At 47.9% G+C, this 27,963-nt stretch overlaps 1 protein-coding gene across 15 annotated transcripts in view; it reads left to right on the top strand.

Moving 5' to 3' along the window:
* MICAL2 (microtubule associated monooxygenase, calponin and LIM domain containing 2) overlaps positions 1-27,963 on the top strand; it is a 235,354-nt gene that overhangs the window by 98,811 nt on the left and 108,580 nt on the right. For all 15 annotated transcript variants that reach the window (XR_009693648.1, XR_009693647.1, XR_009693653.1 and 12 more), the window contains exons 7-17: positions 1,708-1,863; positions 4,912-5,012; positions 9,260-9,517; positions 10,684-10,799; positions 11,652-11,778; positions 12,847-12,937; positions 14,018-14,165; positions 15,180-15,379; positions 15,895-16,001; positions 24,229-24,297; positions 27,789-27,932. Coding sequence is in view for 11 of the 15 variants with exons in the window: in XM_061147602.1 (XP_061003585.1) it covers positions 1,708-1,863; positions 4,912-5,012; positions 9,260-9,517; positions 10,684-10,799; positions 11,652-11,778; positions 12,847-12,937; positions 14,018-14,165; positions 15,180-15,379; positions 15,895-16,001; positions 24,229-24,297; positions 27,789-27,932 (1,517 nt within the window). In the remaining 4 variants the exon portion in view is untranslated. The remainder of the gene's footprint in view (positions 1-1,707; positions 1,864-4,911; positions 5,013-9,259; positions 9,518-10,683; positions 10,800-11,651; positions 11,779-12,846; positions 12,938-14,017; positions 14,166-15,179; positions 15,380-15,894; positions 16,002-24,228; positions 24,298-27,788; positions 27,933-27,963) is intronic.

The following is a 27,963-nucleotide window of genomic DNA, read 5'->3' as shown; positions in this document are numbered from 1 at the left end:
CTATTGAAACAGGACCACCTGTTGGTGATCCTGTGTGTAATCGCCTGTGATATTGTGATTTATAATAAGGCAAATATATCTGGGTCTTTGTCCCCTTTCTGGCACAGCGCCCCAAACCCTTGGAATTTCCTGAGTGATAAAAGCAAGAGGAGCATCTTTTGTTATGATATTTGTCTGTGGTTCCTGAAAACATTTTAGAGCCATAAATGTGAAATGGCTGTGTTGTTATTCATAACAAGCTCCTTTCCACTACATCTGAGTATATGTTAATGAAGTGAGTTTTGGAAAGCACCTAAGAAAGGGAGGGGACTGGTTGCCCAGGGAGCCAAAAAAATGATTAGAGGGTTGGAAATTTTAATCCTATCCCCTGACCTCATGGGAGAGGGGCTAGAGATGGAGCTCAGTGACCAGTGATTTAATCACTCAGGTGTCTGGAATAAAGCCTCCAAAAAAAAAAAAAAAAAACCCAAAGGAAAGTGTGTCAAGAGCTTCTGGGTTGGTGAACAGGTGAAGGTTTGCAGAGAGTAGTAGCATGCTTGGAGAGGGTATGAAAGCTCTAGCTTTCCCTACACCTTGCCCTAAGCATCTCTTCCACCTGGCTGATCCTGAGTTATTTAGTAAGATATTTTCTGAGTTCTGAGAGCCACTCTAGAAAATTAATCAAACCCAGGAGGGAGTTCTTGAACCTACAATCTAGAGCTGGTTAGTCAGAAGCATTGATGATGACAAGGGCTCATAACTGGCATCTGAGATAGAGGACTGTCAGTGGGACTGAGCTCTTAGCCTGTGGGATCTGATGTTATCTCCATGGAGGTAGTGTCAGAATTGAGTTGAAGTGTAGGACACACCACTGCTATCCTGAAATTGCTGGTTGGCGTGTGAGGGAAAACGAACAACAACAAAAAAACACATTGTAATTGGGTGCAGAATTCTTACAGCCATTAAAAAAGTGATTTCAATGTACACCATTGAAAACTATAAGAACCTCAATTAGTCACTGAACTAAAACAATTGCAAGTTGGAATTCCATCTACCCATTATACATATATTGAGTGGGTACTAAATGCCAGTCGCTGGACTGGAGACTGAAAGAGAATCTGTTAAAAAAATCTCTGTTCCACAGGAATTCAATCTCATAATTCTACTTAGCAAATGGGGAAAAACATGAAAAGTGCTAACACAGTAGTTTTAATTGTGTAAGTTTAAATTGCATGTGGGTCTTTCATGAGACTACCTTGTAGCAATGTCTGTATCTGCTTCTTCTAAAGATAATCTTTCCATGGGTGGTGGCGGGGGTGGTTTCAGGATGGTTCTAGGGCACTACATTTATTGTGCACTTTATTTCTATTATTATATCAACTCTACCTCAGATCATCAGGCATTAGATCCCAGAGGTCGGGGACCCCTGTTCTAAAGGATGAGCCCTGTGATTGTCCACTGGAGAAGCACACTGTTGTTTTGGAAGCCTAACCAGGATAACTGGTCCTAGAGATTTGGGGGAAGGAAAAAATCCCACTGAGAAAAGCCTCCAATGGGTTTCTTTCTCAGAGACAAACCTTAGCATTTCTGTCTGCCTCTATACTCTAGATCCAAAATTCTGGTTTCACTGTCCCATGGGCCATCTGAGAGTAGCTTTCTCAGTAATCTTTCCCAGTTTTCACATCAAATCCAGAAGAAAGACGCACTTTTCCCCTTTCCCTCACACAGGGTTCAGAAGAAAAGAATTCCGTGGGAAGCTGGCTATTGCAATCACCGCCAACTTCATCAACAGAAACAGCACGGCTGAGGCCAAGGTGGAAGAGATTAGCGGCGTGGCTTTCATCTTCAATCAGAAATTTTTTCAGGATCTTAAAGAAGAAACAGGTGGGACCTTCACATTTCTCCAAACCAGGCTATTGTTCATGCTTCTCTCTTCTGTATAGGGGTTGGAGTGGAGTGGAATGGGGAGGGGTGCGGGCACTTGGCTTTCCTAGCTCTTGGGACCGAGAGACTCACTCTGGTATAGTGGAAGGAGGGGTTTCTCTTTAGGATAATTATGGACAGAATTCCTTCAGGGACAGAAAGTATTCTTGAGGGAAATTTCTAGATGCTGTCCATGAAAATAGATAAGCATTTATTTAATGGTTAATAGATAACCATTTATTTATTTAACCATCTATACTCAGGAGACATTTACTGATTGCCTGTCATATTTGCTGTTGTTCAGTCACCAAGTCGTGTCTGACTCTTTGCGACCCCATGGACTGCACCACGCCAGCCCTCTCTGTCTCTTACCATCTCCTGGAGTTTGCACTCAACTTCGTGGGCTACACAGTTGAGGTGGACATGGTCTTCTCCCAGTAGTGGCTCCTTGTCCGGGGAGAGACAGCCACATAAAGCATCCTGACACAGGCTGGGGAATCTGTGCCCTAAGGCAGTGTGGGGTTCCCGGAGCACTCTGGTGGGGAGCCAGTAACCTGTGGGTGGTCCAGAAAGAGGCCTAGGTGCTTTTACCGTGTACCAGCTGCCCTTCCCTCCAGGGATGGTCAGGGATGTGGAGGGTGGGTCGCAACACCCAAGGGCATCGGTTGTCTCTCAACCGTGGGACTTGAAGAAAGGACTCATTCGTTTCCTCAACAAATATTTATTGAACACTTACCATCCATTTCCCAAAGGGCATGAGATAGAGGAGTGAGCAAAACAAACAAAAATCCCTGTTTCGGAGTTTATATTCTATAGGTGTTGTGGGAGTGGGGGGTGAGCATCAACAGGCAAATCAATTACTAACATGTCAGGTGGTCTGTAAGTACAGTGGAGAAAAAGTGATGCAGACTGAGGGAGAAGGGTGAAACTCCTGTTCCCAATTGAGTAAAATTCAGATTTTTTTCCCTTTCTTTTTAACCTGACTTTGAAATATATATATTTCTCCTTGAAAAGGCGGTGTAACAATGTTAAATAAAACTTTTATACTAAAAATAAATCATTAACACCCAGCAAGTAACAATCATTGTCATGTAGTCCTTTTCGGTAATTCTCCACTGGCATCCTTACTTTTTACATGGCTGGAGCTTTCACCATAGTGTCAGTACTATTATTCTGCTTTTCTAATTCAGCATCACATTTTAAACGTTGCCCATTGTGCCCGGTCCTCCTGACGGTCAGGTTTGTTTGGAATAGCTCATGCAGTGAATTTATTGTCACTCACTGCTGAAGCATTTAAACCAGGGGTTGGCTAACCATGACTTGCCATGCATTTTTGTATTGCCTTCAACCTAAAAATGATTTTAATATTTTTTGAATGGCTGCAGAAATAGCAAAAGAAGAAATTTAAAGGAAAAATTAAAAATTTATGAATTCAAGCTTCATCGTCCATCAATAGAAGTTTATTAGAATGCAGCCAGGCCAGTTTGTTTACCTTGGTGCCATGAGGGCTCTCAACATAGACTGGATAGCCCTCAAAGCCAAAATATTTACTCTCTGGCCCTTTACGGTAAAAGTTTGCAGACTTCTGATTCAAACTTTTCAGTTATTTACTGTTACTGATAAAACTGCTGTTGGATTATTTCAGTAAGGTACTTTTCTAGGAATGGGATTAGTATTGAGCCAGACTCTGCCTCTCACTGTCCACAGTGATGTGTGTCCGCTGCATGACCTTCTGAGTGTCACCATGGTGGCATTATTTTTTTTTAAATATTTCCTTCCAGCGTATTTATGCCCTTTTGAATGATTTAAAAATTCTCCAGCCCTCCCTTCCCCTCAAAAACCAAGACAATAAACAAACCACCAAATATAAAGTATGACAGGATGTTGAGTGTGTTTTTCCAAATATTTCAATGAGCTTCCTTTACACTTTGTTGCGGTCGTCACCTTTGGCCATTTTTCGACAAAATGCCCTCACAGAGTGACAGCAGTGAATTTCCTGGATCCTCTGGGGGGCCCTACACATGGATGGCTGTTTCCTATTTAATGGTAATAAAGGGGTTTCCATGGTTACCCAGCATGCCTCTGTGATAACTGCTAAGTTGCCTTAAACCTGTTCCTTTTTCTCCTAAGAAGCCACACCAGTGGTTCTCAAACTTGAGGGTGAATCAGAATCACCTGTAAGGCTTCTTCAAGCACAGATTGCTGGCCAGACCCCCAGAGTTTCCCATTCTGTAGGCTGGGGTCAGGCCCTAGTTGTTTGCATTAATTTTCAGATGCTGCTGCTGCTGCTGGCTAGAGATCCTACTTTGAGAAACACTGAGCTAAGTTGTTATTTTATGGCATTGTTTTAAATGGAGAAACCTAGTCTAAAAAGTCTTTCGCAGTTGGTGGGAAGTACAAAAAGATACAACCCAGTCCTCTGAATTGCTCTACCAGAGCCACCTGGGTTTTCACAGGTAACAGGAGGATGGTAGGAATGTCTCTTAGTCTTTGGGGAATTCACATAGCTCTTGCATCTCTGTTCACATGGAGGAAACAGTGGATGGGACTTGGATTCAGACAGACTGTGGTTCAAGTCCTGGTTCTGTTGCCACTTAACTGCCATGCCACAGACAGCACTGTGACTTTCTGCAGCACGTGCTCAGCTCTGACTTGGAAATACTGGTCCGCAGCCCTGAAGAGCTTTGTGAATTTTAAAAGAAATAGAGGCTTAATCGTATTGCATTATATAAATGCATCAAATCAGTATGTTGAACACCTTAAACCTGCACAAAGGTATACCTCAATTTAAATAGAAAATAGTATCTCTGTGGGACTATGAAGGCTGTGTTGACTTGGGTAAATTCCGGCACTCGACTTTATCTTTGCCAGCCTTGTATATCTTCAAAATTTGTCTAACACAAATATTTTGCAGATAAATAATGAGACCTATAATGAGACAAAGCAGGACTCCTAACACACGGTAGGCACTGAAGAAGTAATACTGTGTCCATAACCTTCTCTTTTCAGGGATTGATCTTGAGAACATTGTTTACTACAAGGACTGCACCCACTATTTTGTCATGACTGCCAAGAAGCAGAGCTTGCTTGACAAAGGTGTCATCATTAATGTATGTATCTCTTATCTCTTGGCTGTGTATCCATCCTGTCTTTCCCTTTGGGACCTGGGCTGGAAGCATCAGCAAGTGTGGGAGCAGATGTTACTCTGCCAGAAACTGAGTCAGGGTTGGGGGAAGAGGGACTATAGGGGAAGGGACCACCCCCTACCAAGTCCTCCTTGGTGGCACATGAATGTTGGATGGAGGAGCCCACACTAACAATAAGAGGCAGGGGTGTTTCTGCAGAGAGCTGGACTGGGGGGTTGCTAAGATTCTCACCCAGGTGTTAGTGAGGGTCTTTACCACGTGTCTCATTTATCCCTTCCTCCTTTTCTGGGCTGTCACACGTAATTTGGAGGCAGATGGTGGTTCCTTGTCCTAGTGGGACATACGCACATTTACTTGTGAATTTCACATTGTGGCCCCCATTGTCATGGTCTGGGGGAAAGCTTTATTGCAGTCAAGAGGACTCAAGTTGAATCTTGGCTCTGCCATGTATTAACTCAGGACCATGACTAAGCTGCTTGTCTTCTCTGAGCCTCAGTCTTCCCATCTGCAGAATAGGAATAATAGGTCCTATCTAAAAGGATTGTTCAGAGGAATACATTTTAAAATGTATGCAGAGCACTTGACATGTTGCAGGTTTGTAGATTCCCTCCATAACTTCTCTGCCTGGTTTGGACACCTGCTCTTTTGTCTTGCTGTTCTTCCTGGCCCCTGTTTCCTGCTTTTGCACCTTCCTGCTTATACAGAGAACAGGGCTGCAAGGAAAGAGCACATGGAGTGACTGGCCCTGGGCTGACAGCTTCTTTGGTCAGGGTTCAACCCTTCCAGAGCCCTGGTTGCTGTCACCACTGCTGCTGTGGCCTTAAGATAAGGATCGTGCAATCCAAGGTCAGCCTGCTCTCAGGGTGTCGGCCTGTAGCCCAGGCAGCATGGTGACCATTCATTGACGCTTGTCAGAGAAGAATGCGCCTAGCCTCATGCCAGTTTGTGTTGGCAGCCGGCTGGGCAGCTTTAGTAACCCAGCCCTCCCCTGGGCCTCCTCTGCATCAGTTCAGGGCTTTGCTGAGAGCCTGAGTCGCTGGACAAGAGGCTGGGAATGGGAGGGGGGTGGGGTGAATGAAGCCAACTTAGCCCAATCAGCAGATGTGAGTTTCAACATCTGGTGCCCCACTGCTGACCCGGTCTGGGGGAGGTAAGGCTGTGCCCCCTTTTTCCCTCTGCTCTACAGATGTACCTCCCCAAATTACCTCCCCCACTGGGATGCCTGTGTCAGATAGTGAAGAACTATTTAGGGCCCAGGGTGCAGGTAAGGTGGGTATTTTAGCTTGGAAGGAACTACAGATGTTCTTCTTAGCCCATCTCTGGGGAGTCAAGCCAAGTTTGAATTAGGGCTCCTGTGTCACTGGCTGAGAACTCTGGCCTTCTGGGATGCTGAGGTTCCTCCTGGTTATCCCAGGGTATTTGTCCTGGCCACAACATGTTGCTCATGGTGACTTGATTTTTTGGCATTGCCAAAGCCCCTCCATGCTCCCCTCAGGCTCTGTGCCATGGCACAGGTGGGTGGGAACTTCGAGCTTTGGTCCCATAATTACTGCAGGAGCTGGGGGCCCATGGTTGTCCCCATCAAGGCCTTCCTTCTGCCTCAGAGAATCTGGGAGCGTTATCTGAGCTGGTGCAGAGGTCCTTAAGGTATAAGACATGAACTCTAGAAATTGGAAGCCAGACTGGACATGAGAACTAGACACCATTTAGTTCAGGGGTCTTGCATGGAGTCTCCAGGTGTCCAGCCAAGCTCTATAGTATTTGCACAAGCTGAGAGCCAACCTGTCTACCCCAATCTACTTAAGTTGCCATTCTTCACTTGCTCCCAGAGAAATGGCAAATCCTGTTTTCCTGTGTCTATATGGGCCAGCATCTTCCTTGAGATACATAATGTGTTGAGCGAATGTTTGTTGAATGACTGACTGGCCTGCTTCCCCGTCTATTCCTGCTGATCTCTGGGCCTTTTTCTATGACTACCGAAGGGAGAGTAAAGTTTCTCCTATAGGAGCCCTGCCTCTGGGCTCTGAGCTGCGTCTGTCCCTCCAGGCCCCTGCCTCTGCTGGCCCATGAACATGCAGGCTTGGTCTTAACCCCAGGAGAAGGGAGCTTGGTGGCCAGGAGTGTGAGCTAGACAGATGCACATCACAGTTGGTCTCCCTGTGCTGAATCCGCCCTCATTTGAAGCAGTGAACAGGTGTTACCTAACCTTCTTTTCTGGTCTACAGCCTCCTTCCACCTCCACACCTTGGGGTAACTATTCTTCCTGTTGGATTCCCCACTCTTCTCTCATGTTTCCTGCTTCCCTCTCTCCCTCCCCACCTCCATCTAGGACCCAACTTCTCTTGCCTAGGCCTGTGCAAAATGAGGCCCAAATTTACCTCCTGCCTGTATCTTCATTTAGCGCTCCTTCCTTGGCTCTACCTTCTTTCTTATAGCCCCATTCCCACTTTTTTCTTTCATCCTTGTACTTGCCTGTTTCCTACACATCTGTTCTACCATCCACCCTCTCACCTGGGACCTCCAGCCCAGCAAGACCCCTTGGCTCCTCCCAGCAGCCCTGGGGCAGGCGGCTGTCATCCCAGCACAGTGGGGGTCTGCCCTTGGCCAGGCCCCCACAGTCTTGCATGTGGCATCAGCACCGGTGCCACCTTCACCCTAAGTGTCCACATTCATCCGTCACCCAGTCTTCCGTAGCGGTGCTTGTGGCACGTTTTGAAGAGGGGATATTTTCGAGATTTCTCCATTCACTCTCCCATACCCTCAGGCAGGAGAGTGATCTTGTGATGTAAGAATAGGTATGAGAAAGGAAAGCAAGTCACAGGAGCTCCAGCTGTGACCCAACAAAGGGCTCTTGGGCCAATGCTGGGTTCCATTTAGTGGACGTGGTTTGGATGTGGAAATACTGGAATTTGGGGGAAATCATGACTGTTGGGAAAATTGGCACTGTAGGTCACTGTTTGTGGTCGAGGCTGTGCCATCTAAGACCTTTGTAAATGCTCTTGCTGTTTGTTACTCTTGGGGTGTCCGGGATGCACTTCAGCACATACTACGGTTTGGCCATTGTTACTTATTCCAGACTGGAATCTCAGTCACTTACACTTCCCAATTCCTAGGCCCTGGGCTAGGGAGCCATGTACGCAGTCTCATTCAGTTCTCACATGATTCTGCAGAGTAGATTTTGTTCATTTCATTTTGCGAACTCAAATTTTACAAATGAGAATACAGAGGCTCAAAAAAGTTCAATAACTTGCCCAAATTTACAGTCAATGCAGTCAGTAAACAGAGATGGAGTTTGACCTGTTGATCTCACTGACGCAAGGCCCATGTTAGTCTTACACACTTGTCCTTGCCCCCCACCCCCCGCAAGGGGTTTGCATGTTCTGTGTCATCTTTTGGGAAAGGTGGTCTTTTCGTTTCTGTAGCCACACTATGAGCAGATTTGGCTCTGGAAGGTGTCCTAGAGATCATCGCCAGTGTCCCTCCAGGGTGGATATCCTTGTCCTCTAAGCTCAGAGCTCTCTGCCTCCCAGTGGGAAAGTGCAACATTAACACTGTGCGGTCAAAGCAGGGCCCTGAGGAGCCCTTAGCCTCTTGAGAAAAGGGGTAACTCATCTTGGAGAGAAAGTTTGAGAGTTATGCCAATTACCCGTTTCTTTTTCGGACTTGTTTGAACACTAGCCACAGCATTTCTGGACCACATTAGCTTAGCTTAGTTCATTGTAAAATCACTCCTCCTCACTTGCTGTTTTGTCTTTTCATTTCATTGAACGTTATCATGAGAACCAGCCGTGTGACATATGCTTCTGTACTTCTGCAGGACCCTTATTTACACTGTTCGTTATAACACACTGCTCTCTGTCCAAATTCCTATGTCAGACAGTTCTTTTAGAATTTAGTGCCAGGAAAAAATTGCCTCCCCTAGGAATTTCTATGCTTCCTTCTTTCTGATAAGGAAAGCCCTGTAACATATCTCATTTCCCTTTTGCCTTGGATGCCAGGAAGCTCAAAGCCAAATGTGATGCTTAATCATAACTCTCAACATTCCAGATGACTGGTTTGGTTCCTCTTTGTTCCCTGGGCCCCAGTTTTCTAGCTCTGTCTCAATTAGCCTTTCTGCAAATCCATTCCAAGTCCTTTTGCAAAGAAGTGGATATGACTCCTTGCCCTCTTGAGGGGCAAGTTGCTACGCTGTGCTCTTGTTCTTTCCCCAGGACTATATCGACACAGAGATGCTGCTGTGCGCGGAGAATGTGAACCAGGACAACCTGCTTTCCTATGCACGCGAGGCTGCAGACTTCGCCACCAACTACCAGCTGCCGTCTTTAGACTTTGCCATGAACCATTACGGGCAGCCCGACGTGGCCATGTTCGATTTCACCTCCATGTACGCCTCCGAGAATGCGGCCTTGGTGCGCGAGCGGCAGTCACACCAGCTGCTTGTGGCCCTCGTGGGCGACAGCTTGCTTGAGGTACCTCCTGCGTTTGGAGTCCCCTGCTTCCTGCTGGAAGACAGATCCCCGCATTGCTTTTCTAACTGGCAGCATCTGCTGTCCTGAAGCCCAGGGGAAGGAAAGCCTCTCAGCCAACTGGCAGGACTCTGCCGAACCCATCCTGGCCTCAGAACCTACCTTTTGACTAAATTCAGAGGAGTCAACTCTGCCTATGTACAGGCAGGAACACTTTCCCTTGCCCCTCTGGTTTCTTCTGGGCTGGCTTCTCGGTTGAAGCACAAAATTAAGCGGCCGTAGTCTAACTTCACAGGCCATCCTTCTTAAAGCTTGTAGATCCTAAGACTTCCTCCAGTCTGTGGATCTCTGTGGACTTTCAGCATAGAGTTCATATAGGAGCAAGAAAGGAGTGTTGGCCCTGAAGTCCATGGCCTCCTTGCTCAAAATTCTTCCCAGAAAATCTGCAGATGCTAGCATTCTTAGAATAAATGAATGCTTTCAGGAGGGGGAAATCTTTATCTGAATGTAAGCACTGACCAAAAAATGTTGATGCATGTATACCACGTTAGCATCAAATTTCAAACCATGCTTTGGGTGCAGATGGAACAGTTTAGTTAGAGCTTAGCTTCATGAATCCATGCTTGTTCATCCCAGTGTGCAGACTCTGACCTAAGCTCCTTGCGTAAGCACTCAGCACGCCCTCTGCTGCTGTCCCAGTCCTCCTTCCCAGCTTCCTCTCTCAGCACTGTCCACCCACTCTCCCTGCTGCACCCAAACCAGACAGGCTGTTCTTCCATCAGGCTCCGTCATTTTCCTACCACCAAGCCTTTGCTCTCTGTTCTGGAATGGATCAGGATCAGAATCCTATCCATTCTTTAAAATTGGCGTGAACATACCTCTTCCATGAAGTATTCTTTGATTCTGTCTGTCTCCCTCCCCAGGGTGGGAATTTGCCTCTGCCTTTTTGAGCCACCAAAGCAGTTATTCTGTTCCATGTCATAGCACCCTTGCATAGACTTTATGCTACAGTTGCTTGTGTATGTGGTGAATCCCAGTGATGTGCCTGTCACGTCTCTGTCCTCCCAGTGCCTCCCACAGGCCTGGCAAACACCAAATGCTGGATAGAATGGGATGTCAGGCTGGGAATCGCTGGAATCAACTGGAACTTTGTTATGTGTCCTTTGTAGCCATTCTGGCCCATGGGCACTGGCTGTGCCCGTGGCTTCCTGGCAGCCTTTGACACTGCGTGGATGGTGAGAAGCTGGGACCAGGGCACTTCGCCCCTGGAGCTTCTGGCTGAAAGGTGAGTACTGACAGCAGGACTGCCTCAGCTGGAGGCAGGGCCAAGTCAAAATTCAGGCAGGAGAGGGAGCAAGGCTGGATGAAATCTGGAGCCCCTAACCCGCTCTGCCTGCCTTCCCACATGTGGCCAATTTGACCTTTGGTGTCCCCGAGGAGTTCTCCATCATGATCTACCTCCGTCATGATCTACTTCCCTAGGGGCCAGGCTCTTAAGACTTGGATGCCAAGGAGAAATCTTCACCTTTCAGGGCAGCCCTGAAGTTGGGGTTCTCAGCACTGCTGATACACTGAGGAGCCGGAAGAGGTCTAGGGGAAGCTTCCATTGCAGCGCTGAGTCCCACTCTGTTGAGGGTTGGGTGCTCTGACCTCCTAGGCCTCTTCCACTGCTGAGATCCTGGGCTTCCTCCCAGACCCATGCTGTGGGCCACGTGGCTGTGACAGCTGGTGGACTGGGAAAAGTCAGGGCTGGTGGGTGGGGACAGGCCTCGGCTGGTCTTGGGTGTGGAGATCTGTGGTCATGGGGGAGCAGCCACAGGAGGCTGAGTGGCAGTTAGAGCAAAACCACAGGTCGCTGGGCTGCCAGCTGAGTCCCTGCCCTCTGCCCAGGGGAGGAGGCCAGCACCACCACATCCCAGACTCCCTCCTGCTTCCCCCCAACCCTGTTGACCCTCCCTCGCTTTGTAAATCTCAGGAACCAGGAGGGCCAGGCATTGCTGGGAAGGGTTATGCAAACACATCTAAGAAGTTCTTGAGAACAGGGGAAGGGCGGCAGTGGGGGGGTGTAGGGAAGGGGTGGGACCGAAGGCCCGAAGTTACAAGAGCAATCTTTGACCCCAGCTCTGCCTCCCTCCAGAGAAAGTCTTTACCGACTGTTACCTCAAACGACCCCAGAGAACATCAACAAGAACTTTGAGCAGTACACATTAGACCCGGGAACGCGGTACCCAAACCTCAACTCAAACTGTGTCAGGCCCCATCAGGTAAGGCCTTGCCTGGAGTCCTGTCTGGGCCACTGTGCCCTGAGAGGTAGGAAGGGGTGACCACCTAAAATCTTGGCACAGTCCTGGGACCGAGGTCACCAGTGCCTCTTGGCCTAAGGGTGGGGCAATTCCTCTCTCTAGGAAAGCCACAGGGTAGAGTCAGCATCTTTAGCCCACAGGAAAGAACTGGAACATGTAGGTGTGTGTCCACATATGTACATGTATTTACATGTTTGTTAGTTACTGGGCACATGCACTGCTGAACATGAAAAGTGAAAAGTGTTAGTCACTCACTCGTGTCCAAGTCTTTGCAACCACATGGACTATAGCCCGCCAGGCTCCTTTGTCCATGGAATTATCCAGGCAAGAATTCTGGATTGGGTAGCCATTTCCTTCTCCAGGGAATCTTCCCGACCCAGGGACTGAACCCCAGTTTCCTGCATTTGGATTTCCCAAGTGGCACTAGTGCTAAAGATCCCTCTTGCTGATTCAGGAGGCATAAATGAGAGATGCATGTTTGATCCCTGGGTCAGGAATATCCCCTGAAAGAGGGGATGGCAACCCACTCCAGTATTCTTGCCTGGAGAATCGCATGGACAGAAGAGCCTGGTGGGCTACAGTCCATGGGGTCACAAAGAGTCTGACACAACTGAAGCGACCTAGCACACACACTCCTGCACTGCAGGCGGATTCTGTATCGTCTGAGCCACCAGGGAATTGGTGAGCATAGGCCCATTGCTGAGCATAGGCCTCTTGAATAATCTACTTGATCAAATATCAAGTCCTTTCCATCCGAAGTTCTAGAGTCTATTCTTTCTCTCACTGACTTAGAGTCACACAAGCTCTGACCTCTTCAGTCAGAGGAATTTTAAAAATCTGCCAATTACCTACATTCACACTTGACTTCCCCCACATTTGGGTGAATAACAGATCCATAGCTCTGTATCAGATTGCTGGTTCCCTTACCGAAGGGTCGTGCCCTTCAGTGAGAGAGGAAAAGGGTTCAGAGGCCCTGTGACTATGATTTGGGGAAGAACTGGCAGACAGTTGTGTTCCCTCTCCCCCTAGGTGAAGCATTTGTACATTACTAAGGAGCTGCACCAGTATCCTCTTGAGAGGCTGGGCTCAGTGAGGAGATCCGTCGGCCTCTCCAGGCGAGGTAAGAGGCCTTCCTGGGACCCCAACTCTGCAGGGAGCAGGCTGGCTGGGGGGCAGGCGGGGCCCAGGCCCTGCAGCCAGCCTGTTTCTGATGCAGTGACCTTGGCCAGGTGCCTCTCATCTCCGCCCTTCAGTTTCTTCACCTGTAAAATCGGAACAGGACAATACCCGCCATGGCATCACTGTGTAGAGTGGAGGCGAGTGCTTGGTACATTAAAGTGAACTGGAATGACTTCCTGGGACTTGCTTTTCTTTTCCTGTTGTTTCCAGTCTGAGGAGTCTTGACTCCTCAGTTAGATAACAAGCTCCACATGCTTCGCTCCTTTACTGGTCCTCCGGGGCCTGGCACAGCGCTGGGCACAAGGCCGGTGCTCAGTGCAAAAGGAAAGGAGGGTTAAATGGCTAACTTCTCAGCGTCCATCCAGCTGTGCTCAGGTCACCATCCTGCTTAAAGATGCACCAGCTGCCCAGACCTTGTGTCCTGCCTCCCACTCCTCACTGCCCTCCACATTCACATGCCCCACTGCTACTGGCCCTTTGATAAACCATTTCATGTAACGTGGCAGCCTTTTATAGATTCTTTGCCGTGTCACAGTCCTTGTCTCTTCCCTGGAGATCTCCTCTGTCTTAGACACTCTTCTAGAAGCAGCTCATATGTATCTCCTCCATGACTCTTTCTTTGGTGAATTCCCTGGAGCTGCCAGGCTCTAGCAAACCCGTTCCCCTGGCATCAGGTTTCTCCACCATTGTCACCCATTTCTGCATCTGTCTTCCCCACAGGATAAACACGCTGTTGACAGAGTCCATGTCTTCCTTACTTCTATATTCCTGACCTCTAACCAGGACCTGGACAGAATAGGGGTCTTAGGGACTCTTTACTGCAAGAGACCATGCTTCCTGTCCCAGCATCCTGCATGCTCTCAACAGGACCCCTACAGGGGCTGCATCCATGCCCACAGCCCCTCACTTTCATACTTTTCCTCCTGGTCCCCACCCATGGTGGCAGATGAAGCGGGTCCCCAGGGTAGCTGCTGAGATTTCTGCAAAGCACTTCACCACTATCCGTCTCCTCCTACTGCAGAGTCGGACATCCGGCCCAGCAAGCTCTTAACCTGGTGCCAGCAGCAGACCGAGGGCTACCAGCATGTCAATGTCACCGACCTGACCACATCCTGGCGGAGCGGTCTGGCCCTGTGTGCCATCATCCACCGCTTCCGGCCTGACCTAATGTGAGTCTGGGGCCCCGTTGGAGCTGGCAAGCTCCTTACTTCTCAAGGGGACCCTGGAGACAAGGGAGACCAGGGCTGTTCTACATGCAGAATCCTTGGTTCAGCATTGTCTTCGCATACTTTGGATTTGAGTTTTTTTCTTAAATTTGTTCTTTTCCCTTTGCATTGGTTACTCTGCCTGCAGCTTGTCTGATCTGTGAGGAGCTAAAGTGGCTCAGATTCACAAATTGATTGCACTTATATTCCAAACCATCATCTTTTGGGAAATTTGAGCATTTGCGCCTTCAAGTGGTAGCCTCAAGAGAGGACTTAGGGGCAAGACTTAATTCTGGGAACCAATTTGAGGTTTTACAACTGAAAGAATTAGATTTGAGACTCAGATCTGTTAGCTGTATACTGTTGGGCAGGCCCCTTCTCTGAGTTTGCTTCTTCATCTATAAATTGGAAATAATAGCAAGGTCATTAGGAAGTTTGGATTCTGTTTGTGGAAATGCTTTATGATGTCAAAAGCACTATATGTCTATTCTGTTGTTTTTATATCAGCTGTAGTGTAACCTCACACCCATGAGCAAATTTGTCCAGAAGGCTGGATGGCAACCTAGTAAAGGTTCCCAACTGGTACCTTTAGGAATTGAGGTTGCCTCAAGAAGGGGACAGGGCTCTCACTTGTTACTTTATATAACTTGATTCTTTATTTATAAGAAGCTCATATTAGTTTTGTAATGAAAAGAATATATGGGAACTACTTAAAAATAAAATAGCTCATAGATTTTCCAATCATTTTCTTATGTTTTCAACCCATGACATTCTCATGGCCTAGATCTGATTTGGTCCCTCCCTGAGTGAGAACAGGGTTTACTTCTTCTGGCTGAGCCCCGCTAAGGGGTCGGGGGTGGTGGTGGAGGGATCCGAGTGGGAACAGTGTCCCCTGCAGTGCTCCTTACGGCTGAGGTTGTTCAGCTCTTCACCCCTCTCCATCCTCTCCCTGAACTTCACTTCATTCTGATTCTCCAGCAACTTTGACTCTTTGAACGAAGACGACACTGTGGAGAACAACCAGCTGGCATTTGACGTGGCGGAGCGTGAGTTTGGCATCCCCCCAGTGACCACAGGCAAAGAGATGGCATCGGCCCGGGAGCCCGACAAGCTCAGTATGGTCATGTACCTCTCCAAGTTCTACGAGCTCTTCCGGGGCACCCCTCTGAGGCCTGTGGGTAAGGACCTGCTTTTGGACGAGGCTTTCCCTGCCCCCGAGCCATCTCTGCTCTGCACCTACAGCTCGCTGCCCTCACACTGATGACCTCTGTTCTGGGGCTGACCCCTGCCCCCCCTTTGCCTTTGAGCCTAAATAGGGGTGGACCCTGTGCGCGGGTTCTATTCCCCGGGAGAAGGGAATGGCAACCCACTCCAGTAGTCTCACTGGGAAATACCACGAATGGGAGGAGCCTGGCAGATTACAGTCCATGGGGTCGCAAAGAGTCGGACACAACTGAGCGACTAACACTTTCTGTGTGTAAGTGGGTCCTGTGTGGCAGGTGTCACATGAGACCTGCCCTTGTCACCGGGAGGTCACTGACAGAGTGGCACCAGCTCCCTACTCAGGCCACTGGCAGCTTCAGTTGGGGGTGAGGGAGTTACTTTGGAGGGACTTTGTCTCAGTGACACCCCCTGAACTCTGGGGGAGCGGTGGCAGAATCCGAATCTCAGTCTTACTTTTACTCCCTAACAGATTCCTGGCGTAAAAACTACGAAGAGAATGCCGACCTCGGCTTGGCCAAGTCATCCATTCCTCATCACTATCTCAACCTCACGTTTCCGAGGAAGAGGACTCCGCGAGTAAGTTTCAGTCTGGGGTTGTTTAATCTCTCTTTGGATGTAGATGGGGTGAGGGGAAGGGAAATGCCACGGGCTGGGTCTGTTTGTGCTGATAAATTACACAGATCGAGTGCTCATGAAGACATGAGTAGGACTCGGTCAACTTCCCTTGCACCGTGTAGCCAGCTTCAAAGTCTTCAATGTGGTTATAGGAGGGGCAGGGTAGAGAGTGAAGAGGACACGCCAGTGAGTATTTTTTAAAGTAAAGCAGATTAGCTCTGCCTCCTAAGCAGGGAGGAGGAGATGGTATCTCACTTTGCTAAGCAGTTTAGATCAGGAACATGATGGCCATTTAGTAGCAGAGGTGGATGAGAGGCTACATTTACACATTCTGTTCCGTTCTTTTTTTTTTTATTGTTATTTCATTCATTCAACAAATGTCTATTGGGCCCTACTTCATGCCAACTTTAAAGCTGAATGTTTTGTTAGTTTTTGAGAGGAGCAGATATACAGAGATGATTAATAAGTGGGCCGTTGCCTTTGAGGAGTTCAGAGCCTAATAAAGAGGTTCCCAAAGTTTCCTGACTCAGTGGCACCTTTCATGTCTTAGTCACTTTTTTCACACTGTTCCCAGATCAAAAGAAATACCTAAAAGTTTCATTTGCTAAGCATTTACATCCAAATATAATAACTTGGTAGGGGTGTTTTGCAAGGTATGTGACAAGCATCACCATGCTTCCCTAGAAAATTTAAAATATCCTGCAGCTCCTCTGTGAATTCACTATGGTGCCTGGGGGGGGTGCATTGGTACATAGTTTGGAAACCCACAGGCCTATTGAGAAATTGCAATTTTTAAAAAAATTATTTATTTTATTTTTGGCTGTGGTGTGTCGTCATCACTACATGTGGACTTTCTCTCGCTGTGGAGCGTGGGGTTGTGGTTCTCAGGCTTCTCTTGTGGAGCATGGGCTCTAGATCATGAGGACTCAGTAGCTGTGGAGCACAGGCTTAGGTGCTCTGCGGCATGTGGAATCTTCCCAGACCAGGGATCGAACCTGTGTCTCCTACACTGGTAGGCGGATTCTTCTCCACTGTACCACTAGGGAGTCCAAGAAGTTATAATTTTACATGAATGGCTACATTTCCATGGAAGGTATAATACAAGTTGCTTTGATTGACGTGCTCATTTTATAGATAAAACGTCCACTCAGAGACATTAGGCTGCAAGGGTGTGCCCTGAGCTTACCTTCCCCCGCCCTCACTCAGCAGAGGACTGCAGGCCTCTGCAGGCGTCTCTGTGTCTCTGGATCGTCGACAGGCTCTTAACTACTGGCCAGTCACGCCTTGTCCTGCCGGCCCCTCTGCCCAGGGTGGAGCTCAGGCCGTGTGGCCTCCTCTCTTTCCCTGGGCTGTGTGATCAGTGGTCACTTTTTCCACTGAGGGCTGTGCTCCCTGGAATGCAACAGTGGTTGTGCTGACATCAGGAGCCGGGTACTTAGTCCTCTGCAGGCCCTGTCTGTAGGAGGGGACAAGTTGGGGATCTGGGGAAGCAGGGTGATCAGGTCAGCTCAGGTATAAGCAGAGCAGCCGTACCCCATTGCTCTGTCCCCCTCTGCTCCCCGAGCCGCCCCACTCAGAGGCTCTGTGGGAGGCACCATAACCCACCATATGTCACACTGAGTAAGGTATTTTCTGGAGCCCAGTCGTCGGCTTGCCCCAACACAGCCCAGCTGCTTTTCCTCTGATGACCGAGGACCCCCTGCTTTGGGCTACTCCATCCCAGACAAGCCAGTGCAGTCTCTCTGGAAGCTCTCTGAGCCAGGTACTTACCACTCTTCTCTGTTCACCCGATTTCTCCCACCACCTAGCCCACAACTGGGAACTGGAGAGGAATGTTTAAACCTTTCACTCACCACACCTCTGTTTACAGAGTGACCGAATTGAAACAGCCTGGCCAACTGGCTCAGGAGGTGGGAATGGTCAAAAGTCGGCCGTCAGCCAGGCTCTCCGAGGGCTTGCTGGAGCCTTGCTCCACTTTGGCCTGGCTCTGGGAGCAAATGCAGCGGGGATATGTGGGCTTTGCCCGGCCCAGCCCCGGCTGGTTTTGGCCCACGTCCAGGGTGTGCTCCTTGGCTGCACATCTTGAGAGCAGTTGAAATCCACACATCTGATTCCCTCCCACGGCCCCATTTAACATTTGAAGTTTGTCCTGCTCCTCAGATAGGTAGGGAGATCAGGTCATTGAAGTAAGTGCCTGGTGTGGGTATTTGTTGTCCCGCCCTTTCTCCTCAAAACTCCACCAAACTGATTGAATGCTTCCTCTAGGGGGGTTGGTGGGTTTATAAGGCCACTGAGTCACATTCTGCCCTGGTACTGAAACACCCCAGCATCTACTGTCTGCCATTCAACTCCAGTGCAATGGTCAGACTACATGCAAAGTACCTTCTCCCCTTTTTATCTCGTGTCATATGTCTGGATCCTCTTTTGGCTTTGAGATATCTGTTGGCAATGCTCTTTGGTCTTAACATGTCTCACAAGCAAGGGGTACTGAGTACACTCCAGGTTGCCTCTGGGCACACACAGTGGAGTTCTACACAGGAGACTGAATACTGTACATACACAAGGGGCTCCCCCACCATTACACCCAGGAGATGTCAGTGCAATTAAACACGAAGTCTTCACTGCCCTGGTAAATGTGTCCTTACAGTCTGGAGATGCAGGCTAGGCTGTTCTTGCGTGATTTTCTATACCAGGGCTCAAACACACAATCTGTATGTATAGGTGCGTCTGTATTCCCCTCCCCCTCCCCCTCCCCCATTCCTCCCTACCCGTCCTCCCTCCTTACTAACTTCAGAGGAGCATCTTGATATGGGGATTGCTGCTGCTGCTGCGTCGCTTCAGTCGTGTCTGACTCTGTGCCCATAGACGGCAGCCACCAGGCTCCCCGTCCCTGGGATTCTCTAGGCAAGAACACTGGAGTGGGTTGCCAGTGCCTTCTCCAGATACAGAGATTGAGCAGCCCATAGCTGTTCACATGTGGTGTCTTAATCTGAAGCAGGCTCTTTGTTTCTCTCCTTAGCTGGGCTAACACTCTCTCTCCCTCCTGGTTTTTGATGTTGGTGTTAAAATCTACTTTCCTCCCTAATCTTGTTTTCCTGATAATATCTAAATTCCAGCAAAAGACAACAACTTTGGGCAAAACCGAAGGCTTTTCCTCCATCCAGGAACTTATTTTAGAGAGAATGAATTTCCTTTCCCATGCCGAGAGGGCTGTACCTCTGGTGAATGGTAACTAACTGCGGCTGGTTATCTCTGGAGACTGGATGGCCCACGCCTGGGGAGAAGGAGAAGAGTTGGGATTCTGTTTTCTCTTAAAAGGCCCTTGGTCTACTTCTGCAGATCTGCCTCTGTCCCAATCAGCTTCTGGCAGCCTGGTGGTGTGGGACAGTTCCTGGAGACCCAGAGCTCTTGTCACCATGCTCACACATATGTGGTCTCTGTCCTTCTGTGTATGCGTGTGGGCGTGTACACACACTTGTCACCATACCCACAGGCGAAATCTGAACACACATATGTGATCCTTATCCTGTGTGTGCACGTGGGTGTGTATATACACATGCACACACTACCTATCTATGCTTTTCTCATCTGACCCCACATAGGTAATACCTAGATTTATGGCCTCTTCAGTCACAATACATACGACAGACATAGTCAAGTTGTTTGGTCTTTGTTTTCCGCATTCTGAACCCATTCCTTGAGGGACAAAGCAACACAGAACTTGTCATTTGTCCCTGGAAATCCCATCCTAGAAGCCAGGTCAGTGGCCCCAGGATTTATCCTGGTCTGCTGGCTGATTCTGACCCAGGTCCTCCACTATTGCTGGTCCCTGGCTGAGTGGGATTCACAAAGCATGAGTAAGATCAGTGTCTGGTCTGAGCCAGGGGTAGGAGGGGCCCTTCTAGCCCTTCTCCTTGACTCTCCTCCATAGACACTTTCCAAAGATTCAGGGGCCATTATGTAAGAAAGTCCCTCCTCCATCCACCCATTCGTTCAACCAAGATTTACTAAGTCCCCATTTTATGCCAAGTTCTCATTGCTGGGGCACAGCAATGAACAAGAGGGCCAGGGTCCCTGCCAGAAGGAACTGACTTTTCAGTGCAACTTCCTAAGTTCCTCTCACTCCCCTTCTCCAGCTGTGCTCACAGAACCGCCCACCCAGCAGCCAAAACTCCCACTAGGTTTTTCACACTTCTCAGTTCAGAGACTTGAAGACGGCTTAGGGAGTCAAGAGCCCTGGGTCCTAATGCTGCCTTGCTTGGCCAGTGTAGGCCTTGAGCAGCGTGCACACCCCCACACCACCCTGGGCACCTGTGGTCTGCAGGTCTCTGCGGACAGTGATCACTCCTGTCCTCTGTGTTACCACAGCCTGGGATTCTGCACTGCCTTATAGAATGAGGATGCACTTTAAAGCCAGGCCGACAACTACATATTTTGGTCTGCTGGTGATTCAGCACATGTTTGAACCTCTCTAAGTTTCTTTGCTTGGCTGCAAAATGTGACATAATAACAAGCATTGCATTGCTGTGAAGACGGTGCTGAACCAATGTGAGCTGCAGATCTGATCTCCTTCTCTGGCACATAGAAAGGGCTCTGTACACAATGGTCCCCAGCCTGTCCTTTAGGAGTACTGAGTGAACAAAGATGCTCGTTTTCTGCAAAGGGTAGAACTAGCTGGGTGACCACTGGCTTGCACACTGCAGCCGCGACGGATCCAGCATTGTACAGCACACAGCAGTGCTGTAGATGGCTCATTTGCCCTTGTTAGGTTTTGAGGAAGTCAAGGGACGTATTCTCATCCCAGTTTTTAGAGATGGGGATTATATTGTGATGCCATATAGGTGGGTAAATATCAAAGCCAGACTAGAATTCAGATTTTCTAATTCTGTGAATAGCACTGACCTAACTGCAAATGTCTAACACTTATACAGCACTACATAGAAGAAGTGTCGTATATACATGATTGTATTCATCCTTTTTTTTTTTTTTTTTTTTTGTATTCATCCTTATAACAGCTTAGTATAGGATCCTAGAGGTGAGGAAACTAAAGTCAGAAAAGTTGGGTGATTTTCCTAAGCTCACTTAGCTGGAAAGTAATTCAGGTCAGAACTTGAACCCATGGCTCCTTGCTGCTCTGCCACGGAGGGGGGCGCTCTCTTGCCAGTGTCACTGGCCATCTTTCTAAATATCATGGTGGCCACTGTACTCTCAGTCAGGTCACTGCCTACAATGGCCAGTCTCTATTCCTATGACCTTGGTCTGAATTTCTCCAGGGTTAGGGTTCATCAGCTAACTAAATATAAAGTTGGCTTGTTTGGAGCTAAAAATCAACTTAAGTGAGGTAATATAGGAACAAGAATATTTTGTGCTGATCAAATAAATGATGAGCTTGGTAGATATATGTCTGTTTTTTAAAATGGAGATCACCAAGTAGTTTAATAAATGTCTTTTGAGGTATAGACTCTTTCAAATCATTGGGAAATCATGATAAGAAAGTGTCTTAGGATGAAAGGACAGGAAAAATTTATGGGAAAAGGAAGTGAGTTATTTGTTTAATCTCCTGCTGTCTCTGGGCACAATAACTATTTTCTTCCTCCTTGTACCCACTTCTCTATGGTGCAAAATAGAGTTCAAGGAGAGGGGGATACGGAGGATTTTTTGGCTCCTGAATAGAGATGTACAGATAAGAAAAATTAGATAAAACTCCAGGTTTGTGTTTTCCCAAGCTTTGTGTTTTAACCTAGCTCTTAGTTGAGCATAAGTGCTTTCATGATAAATCCGTATGAAAGAGCAGAGACCCTTTGGGTCTGTGTGTGGCTGACCTTTCCATATAGACTGCATTTTATTGTCCTGTGGGTCAGGCTGAATCAGAGGAGTTGAGGTTGCCCCCACCCACTTCCTCTCTCCCCGAAGGATTTGGGGGTCTTCTTAGGTCCTGCTGCTGGGTACACTCCCCCCAGGAATGTTTTCTGTGCACTGGCCACTAATGTACTGAATTTGGATCCATGTAGGCTCTGATTGTTGGACCAGTCCCACCCAGAGAGTGAGATATGTTGCTCTTTGAGGGAAAAACCAAGTCCTCATTAAAGGTAGAAACAGGAAGAACAGCAGAAAACTCTAAGATGATGCCTGAAGTGTTCTTGTGGGGAGGACACCCTGTACTTTCCCAGGCTTGTCTCGGAGCCAGTGCAGCTCTCACAGACTGTGGAGCCGGGCGCCTAAACAGCCTAGGCCTCTAGAACCTGACGCTGCAAATAAGGTCATCTGTTTCTCTTGGTGTTTGCCCAAACATTAGGGTTGAAATAATTTCCATTCACAGAAAAATGATTTGTTAGAAGCGGAGGAAAATGTTAAGGGGAAGGTGAGGCCCTTTGATCTGTTGTTTTGTGCTGCCTGAGCAAGGGAAGGGTCACATTTTTTGAACAAATATCAATGACTACACTGTGGTTGATCTTGTTTTAAAATTTTTTCAAGTTGCTAGTAAACAGGAGGAGGGGCAGAGGTGGTGAGGAGTGTAAGAGCAGGGGGAGCAGGTGCTTGCCTGCGAGAGCAAGTGGGTACAGACTAGACTCTGTGCTGAGGGCTCTGATCATTCCTGTTGATTTACAACATCCGGGAGGTAAAGGGTCCTCTGGGATGGGGCAAGGTGAGGACGTGCGGTGCTGATTGGGCTGCAGCCTGGGTTTGAGGGGAGAGAGAGGCCAAAAGCCGTTTCAGCTGCATCCAGTGTGAACAGAGGCTGGGATTTAATCTTCCCTGATGGCTCAGACTGGTAAAGAATCCATCTGCCAATGCAGGAGACGTAAGAGACAAGGGTTTGACCCCTGGGTCAGGAAGATCCCCCTGGAGAAGGAAATGGCAACCCACTCCAGTATTCTTGCCTGGGGAATCCCATGGACAGAGAAGTCTGGTGGGCTACAGGACATGGGTAACTAACACACTTTTCACATTTTCCCCGCTGAGGGGGTTGGAATCTCCCATGGAGAGGCATAGTCAGTGGGGTTGGCTCCATGGTCCTCAGTGGGCTGGCCATATGGGGAAGGTCCCAGCTTAGGTCTAACCCCAGTGTCAAGGAGAGGGTTAGTGGGTAAGGGGAGGCACCATATCTAGCCTGCAGCCCTATCCCAGCTCATAGCATCAGCTCAACTTGTGCAGTCCCACTGCTTCCCTTAAGTAGAAAAGCCAGACCACAGGTGTGCCCTTGGGTGGTCCTTGCAGGCATCATGCAATAGCCTGAGGTAGAAGGGGGATCTCTGGATGTAAATGTCCAGGTCTGCGAAGCAGAGTTGACTGTAAGGGGTTATCAATAGGACAGCCATGCAATTTTTTGTCTAAACCAGGGTACTTTTGAGAATGAGGGACTTCCCTGGTGGTCAGTGATTAAGACTTTGACTTCTAGTGCAGGGGGCCAGGTTTGATCCCTGCTTGGGGAGCCAAGATCCCATATGCTTTGCAGCCAAAAAACCAAAACATAGAACAGAAGCAATATTGCAAAGAATTCAACAAAGACTTTTTAAATGGTCCATAACCAAAAAAAAAAAAAAAAAATCTTAAAAATAAAAAAAAGAGGGCATTATTCCTAATTATGCCCGGGGCGAGGGGTGGGGGAAGCAATACATCAAAATGTCCTGGGCAAACTTAGCTATATGGTCATCATAGTTTTCATGCCATATCCGATACTGTTTTGAAGTTAACACAGTATCATTTACCAGTAGCTGCAGTGGGACTGAATGGCAGAAGTAATTTGCCATCAAATTCCTGGACAGCTGATCTGAGTCCTGAGAATCCGAATCCGTGCCTGTCAGGGGAGCCAGTGACACCTCTTCATAGGAGGTGGTATCCTCAGGGCAGCATCAGCAGGCCTGGCTGTGATCGCTCTGAATCCAAGGTCACTGAAAGGAGGCAATCCCTGCCCGTGTCACAGGGATCCTTTGTGCTTTGGGATGTTTCGACATGATTTGGGGATCTGTATTCCCACCCTCTTCTGACAGAAGCCCTGGCTCCTGAGGCGGAGGGAGGATTCCTCCGCTGTGCCTGAACAGAGCTGAGAGCATTTGTCACGGTGCAGGGTAATGTCAACCCGTCTGTTCCTGGGCTGGCAGCTATTGTGGGCGGGGTTGGATCCCCAGTGCTGGCACCGAAGCCCTGGACCAGCCCTGAACTCACCATGCTTTCTTGGCCACTGCAGGTGGACAGCCGGACCGAAGAGAATGACATGAACAAGCGGAGGCGGAAGGGCTTCAACAACCTGGACGAGGTTGGTGTGCTCAGTGTCGGTTTACACAAAGGCCTGTTTCCTGACAGCCAGTGGCCACAGCCCACTCGCCTGACCGAGGCAGTCTCCCCGCCCTTCTTTCTTTCCTCTCATGAACCGCTGGGTTCCAAGCTTAGCTTGATGGGAAAACAGTCGGGTCTGGTCCCTAGCTATGTCACTCTCCCAGGGTGTGGCTCATGTCTATAAAACACAGATGATGCATTTGAAATGTAGGACATTTTGCAGAATTTTCAAAGATTAAATAGTAGGCATAGGAGGAACATACCTCAACATAATAAAGGCCACATACAACAAACCCAGAACAAACATTATTCTCGGTGGTGAAAAACTGAAAGCATTTCCTCTAAAATCAGGAAACAAGACAAAGGTGCCCACTCTCACCACTATTATTCAGCATAGTTTTAGAAGTCCTAGCCATGGCAATCAGAGAAGAAAAAGAAATAAAAGGAGTCCAAGTTGGAAAAGAAGTAAGATTCTCAGTCTGCAGATGACAAGATTCTCTACATGCCAAAGTCAAGATTAAACAAGGTTTAATTTAATCTTAAGAATTAACATAAGAGGATGTGTAAGCACACATGTATGCACATACCATACCAATCATGGTCTCTTATAATCACTGTTAATAGTAAGTAGTAAAGAGGCAGCAGCAGTCCCACTATTCTCCCAGTCCTCATTTCTACTTCTTGTGTTTTCTGTACCATTAGTCTTTAAGGGGAATGTCCCAGCACCCACAAGTGCCACCTTCTGGTGAAGGAAGAAAGTTACAGGCTACTTTGTCAAAGCCAAGCAGGAGTAGCACTCTCCTGCTACTGAAAAATTGATCAGAAGAAAAAGAGTATTGGTTCTTGCTTCCCCGGGCAACTCTTTAAAGAGACCTGAGATATATCCCTCATTCCAAGTGAAAGAAAGTGAAAGTTGCTCAGTCGTGTCCTACTCTTTGCAACCCTGTGGACTATACAGTCCATGGAATTCTCCAGGCCAGAATCCTGGCATGGGTAACCTTTCCCTTCTCCAGGGGATCTTCCCAACCCAGGGATCGAACCCAGGTCTCCTGCATTGCAGGCGGATTCTTTACCAGCTGAGCCACAAGGGAAACCCAAGAATAGTGGACTGGGTAGCCTATCCCTTCTCCAGTGGATCTTCCTGACCCAGGAATCAAACAGGGGTCTCCTGCATTGCAGGCAGATTCTTTACCAACCAAGCTATCAGGGAAGCCCCACACCTCATTCCAAAAAGCCATTCTAATCCACAAAAGCAGGCTAGATGCTGTCTGTAAATTTTAAGAATACCAGCTTTAGCTAGCCCACTGGCTGATGCCAAAACAATGACTCAAAGGCACAGGGATAATTTGTAGGATACATTCGTACTTGATTTATAGGACTTAGAAAAAAACTTCTTTTACTTATATGATTGAGAGCTGTTGCTCTTAGGTCTGGTGTGAGCAGGAAGCTCATGAACAGGAAGACAGCTGAGAGGAGGAAGCCATGGCTGAGAAACATCCCATTCTCTAGTTATGGGGCGCTGCTTCTGCTCTAAGTGCCTATGATTTGCTCCCGCCTCCTCCCAAGAAGCTTCCCTTAGATACATTTTGTCCCGCGGGGAAGTCTTCTCCTGCCTTTCATCTGTGCCTTATTTGAGGGGGTGTTTGTACTGTTTCTGTTGCTGGCAGCACAGCAGTCAGTGTGGGAAGAAATCTGGTCGCACCTGCCTCTTCTGAAATGGCTCTATTTTCTTGGCCAGCTATTTACTTAAGTGAGATTTAACCAAGCAATAATTTCCTCTAAATTCTTACTACTCGAAGTGTGAGCCAAGAACTAGGACACCAGTATCACCTGGCAGCTGGTTAAAAATGCAGACTCTCAGGGCCCACCCCAGACCCACTGAATCCAAATCTGGTTTTAAAGTGATTCATGAGCACATGAATGTCTGCAAAGGGCCTGTCTGCATGACCCACTGTCCTGACCTACTTTGGGCTGTACAGTGACCAGCCTAGTAAACTCGCCCTATTCACACTCAAGACTGGATTGCTATGCAGAGTTGCAGTTCCCGCTTTGAAGTGGGGAGTGACTCTTTGATTTGTGTTTGCCCAACTCTTCAGAGTGGCTGTGCATACTAGGTTTCCCATGGGGCTGCTACACTTAGGGAATCTTAAAAAAAAAAAAAAAGACAATTGACTATAGCTTATCTCTTCTCAAGAATTTCTTCTAAGTGAACATATCTTTGTTTTGAGAACATCTGTTCCTGTAAGGGAGATGCATTGTCTCCTTGGGAAAACTGACTGCCCTCTTGACGTGACAATGCCATTTGTATTTTTGAGGCTGATGGGAGCAGATCTATGGTACCAGGGAACAGACATTTACTGGACAGCGATCAGTTTCGATGTCTTATTTTTAGCAGATGAGCTAAGAAAATCTTACATGGAATTCCATTTTATAAGGCAGCATAACCAAGCAGTCAAGCTCAGCCTCTAAACAGTCACAAGTCATGTTGATATCATGTATCCCAAAACAAAGCAATGAGAAGGACCCCTCACCTCTGTGACATCCTTCCTCAAAATCCCTAACTCTGGTCTAATCATAAGCAACCATCAGTCCTACCCAGTTGGAGGGACTTTGTACAAAATAGCTGACCTGTGTCCTTCACAACTGTCAAGGTCATGAAAGACAGAGAAAGATGGAGAGACTGTTACAGATGGGAGGAGGTGGAAGAGGCATGATGATTAAATGCAGTGTGGGATCCTGGATTGTATCCTGGAACCTAAAAGGACATCCGTGGGAAACTGGTGCAATCTGAATCAAGTCCATAGTTCTGTTAATGGTATCATGCCAGTGTTAATTTCTTGGGTTTGATAACAGTACCATGATTATTCCATATGTTAATATTAAGTACAGCTGCATCTGTGGTATGCAGGAGCTATCTGTGCTGTCTTTATAAATTTTCTGTCAGTCTAAAATTATTTCAAAATTAAACTTTTTAAAAAAAGATAGAAACAACAGGGCAGGGCTGGTTGCCATTGGGCATGGGGTGCAGAGGAGAGAGGGGAAGCTAGGCGCCTGTGTGTTGCCCCACTGACACCCCCTCTTGCTTCATTCACCCCCACTACTCTTCATCTCCTGTCAGCCACGTGATGGGTTTGGAAACTGTTCTGTTCATCATTTCATTATTATATTTTGCTTTTGCAACAGTTACACGAGGGTGGGTTACTGCTCCCATTTTACAAATGAGGAAACGTCAGAGAAGTCAGAATTTAAACACTGTCTGGCTCGCAAGCCTGGCTGTGCCCACCTTTGGGGAACCATGTCCCACCTTTGAGCATTGTCTCCATTGGGCGTTGCCTGCTGTGTCTGCCTCACTTTCTCAGACCATAGAGGGTGTCCTTCTTCAGGAACTGTCCCTGTCGTGAGCCCCCAGGCCTACCCCATGATATCTGGGTTCCGGATCCAACAACCAACGCACTGATTTGGCCTTTGCAGCCTTCATCCTTTTCCAGCCAGAGCTTGGGCTCCAATCAAGAGGGCATTAAGGAAGGTGGAAATCAGAACAAAGTCAAGTCCATGGCAAGTCAGCTGCTGGCCAAGTTCGAGGAGAACTCACGGAACCCCTCAATCCTGAGGCAGGTGAGTCCTGTCAAACATCCACTGACCTTGC

Source organism: Dama dama, chromosome 1, assembly GCF_033118175.1.
Source record: "Dama dama isolate Ldn47 chromosome 1, ASM3311817v1, whole genome shotgun sequence".
Classification (NCBI taxonomy): domain Eukaryota; kingdom Metazoa; phylum Chordata; class Mammalia; order Artiodactyla; family Cervidae; genus Dama; species Dama dama.
The sequence above is the reverse complement of the archived record's forward strand: the minus strand, read 5'-3'. Positions and strand labels throughout refer to the sequence as shown.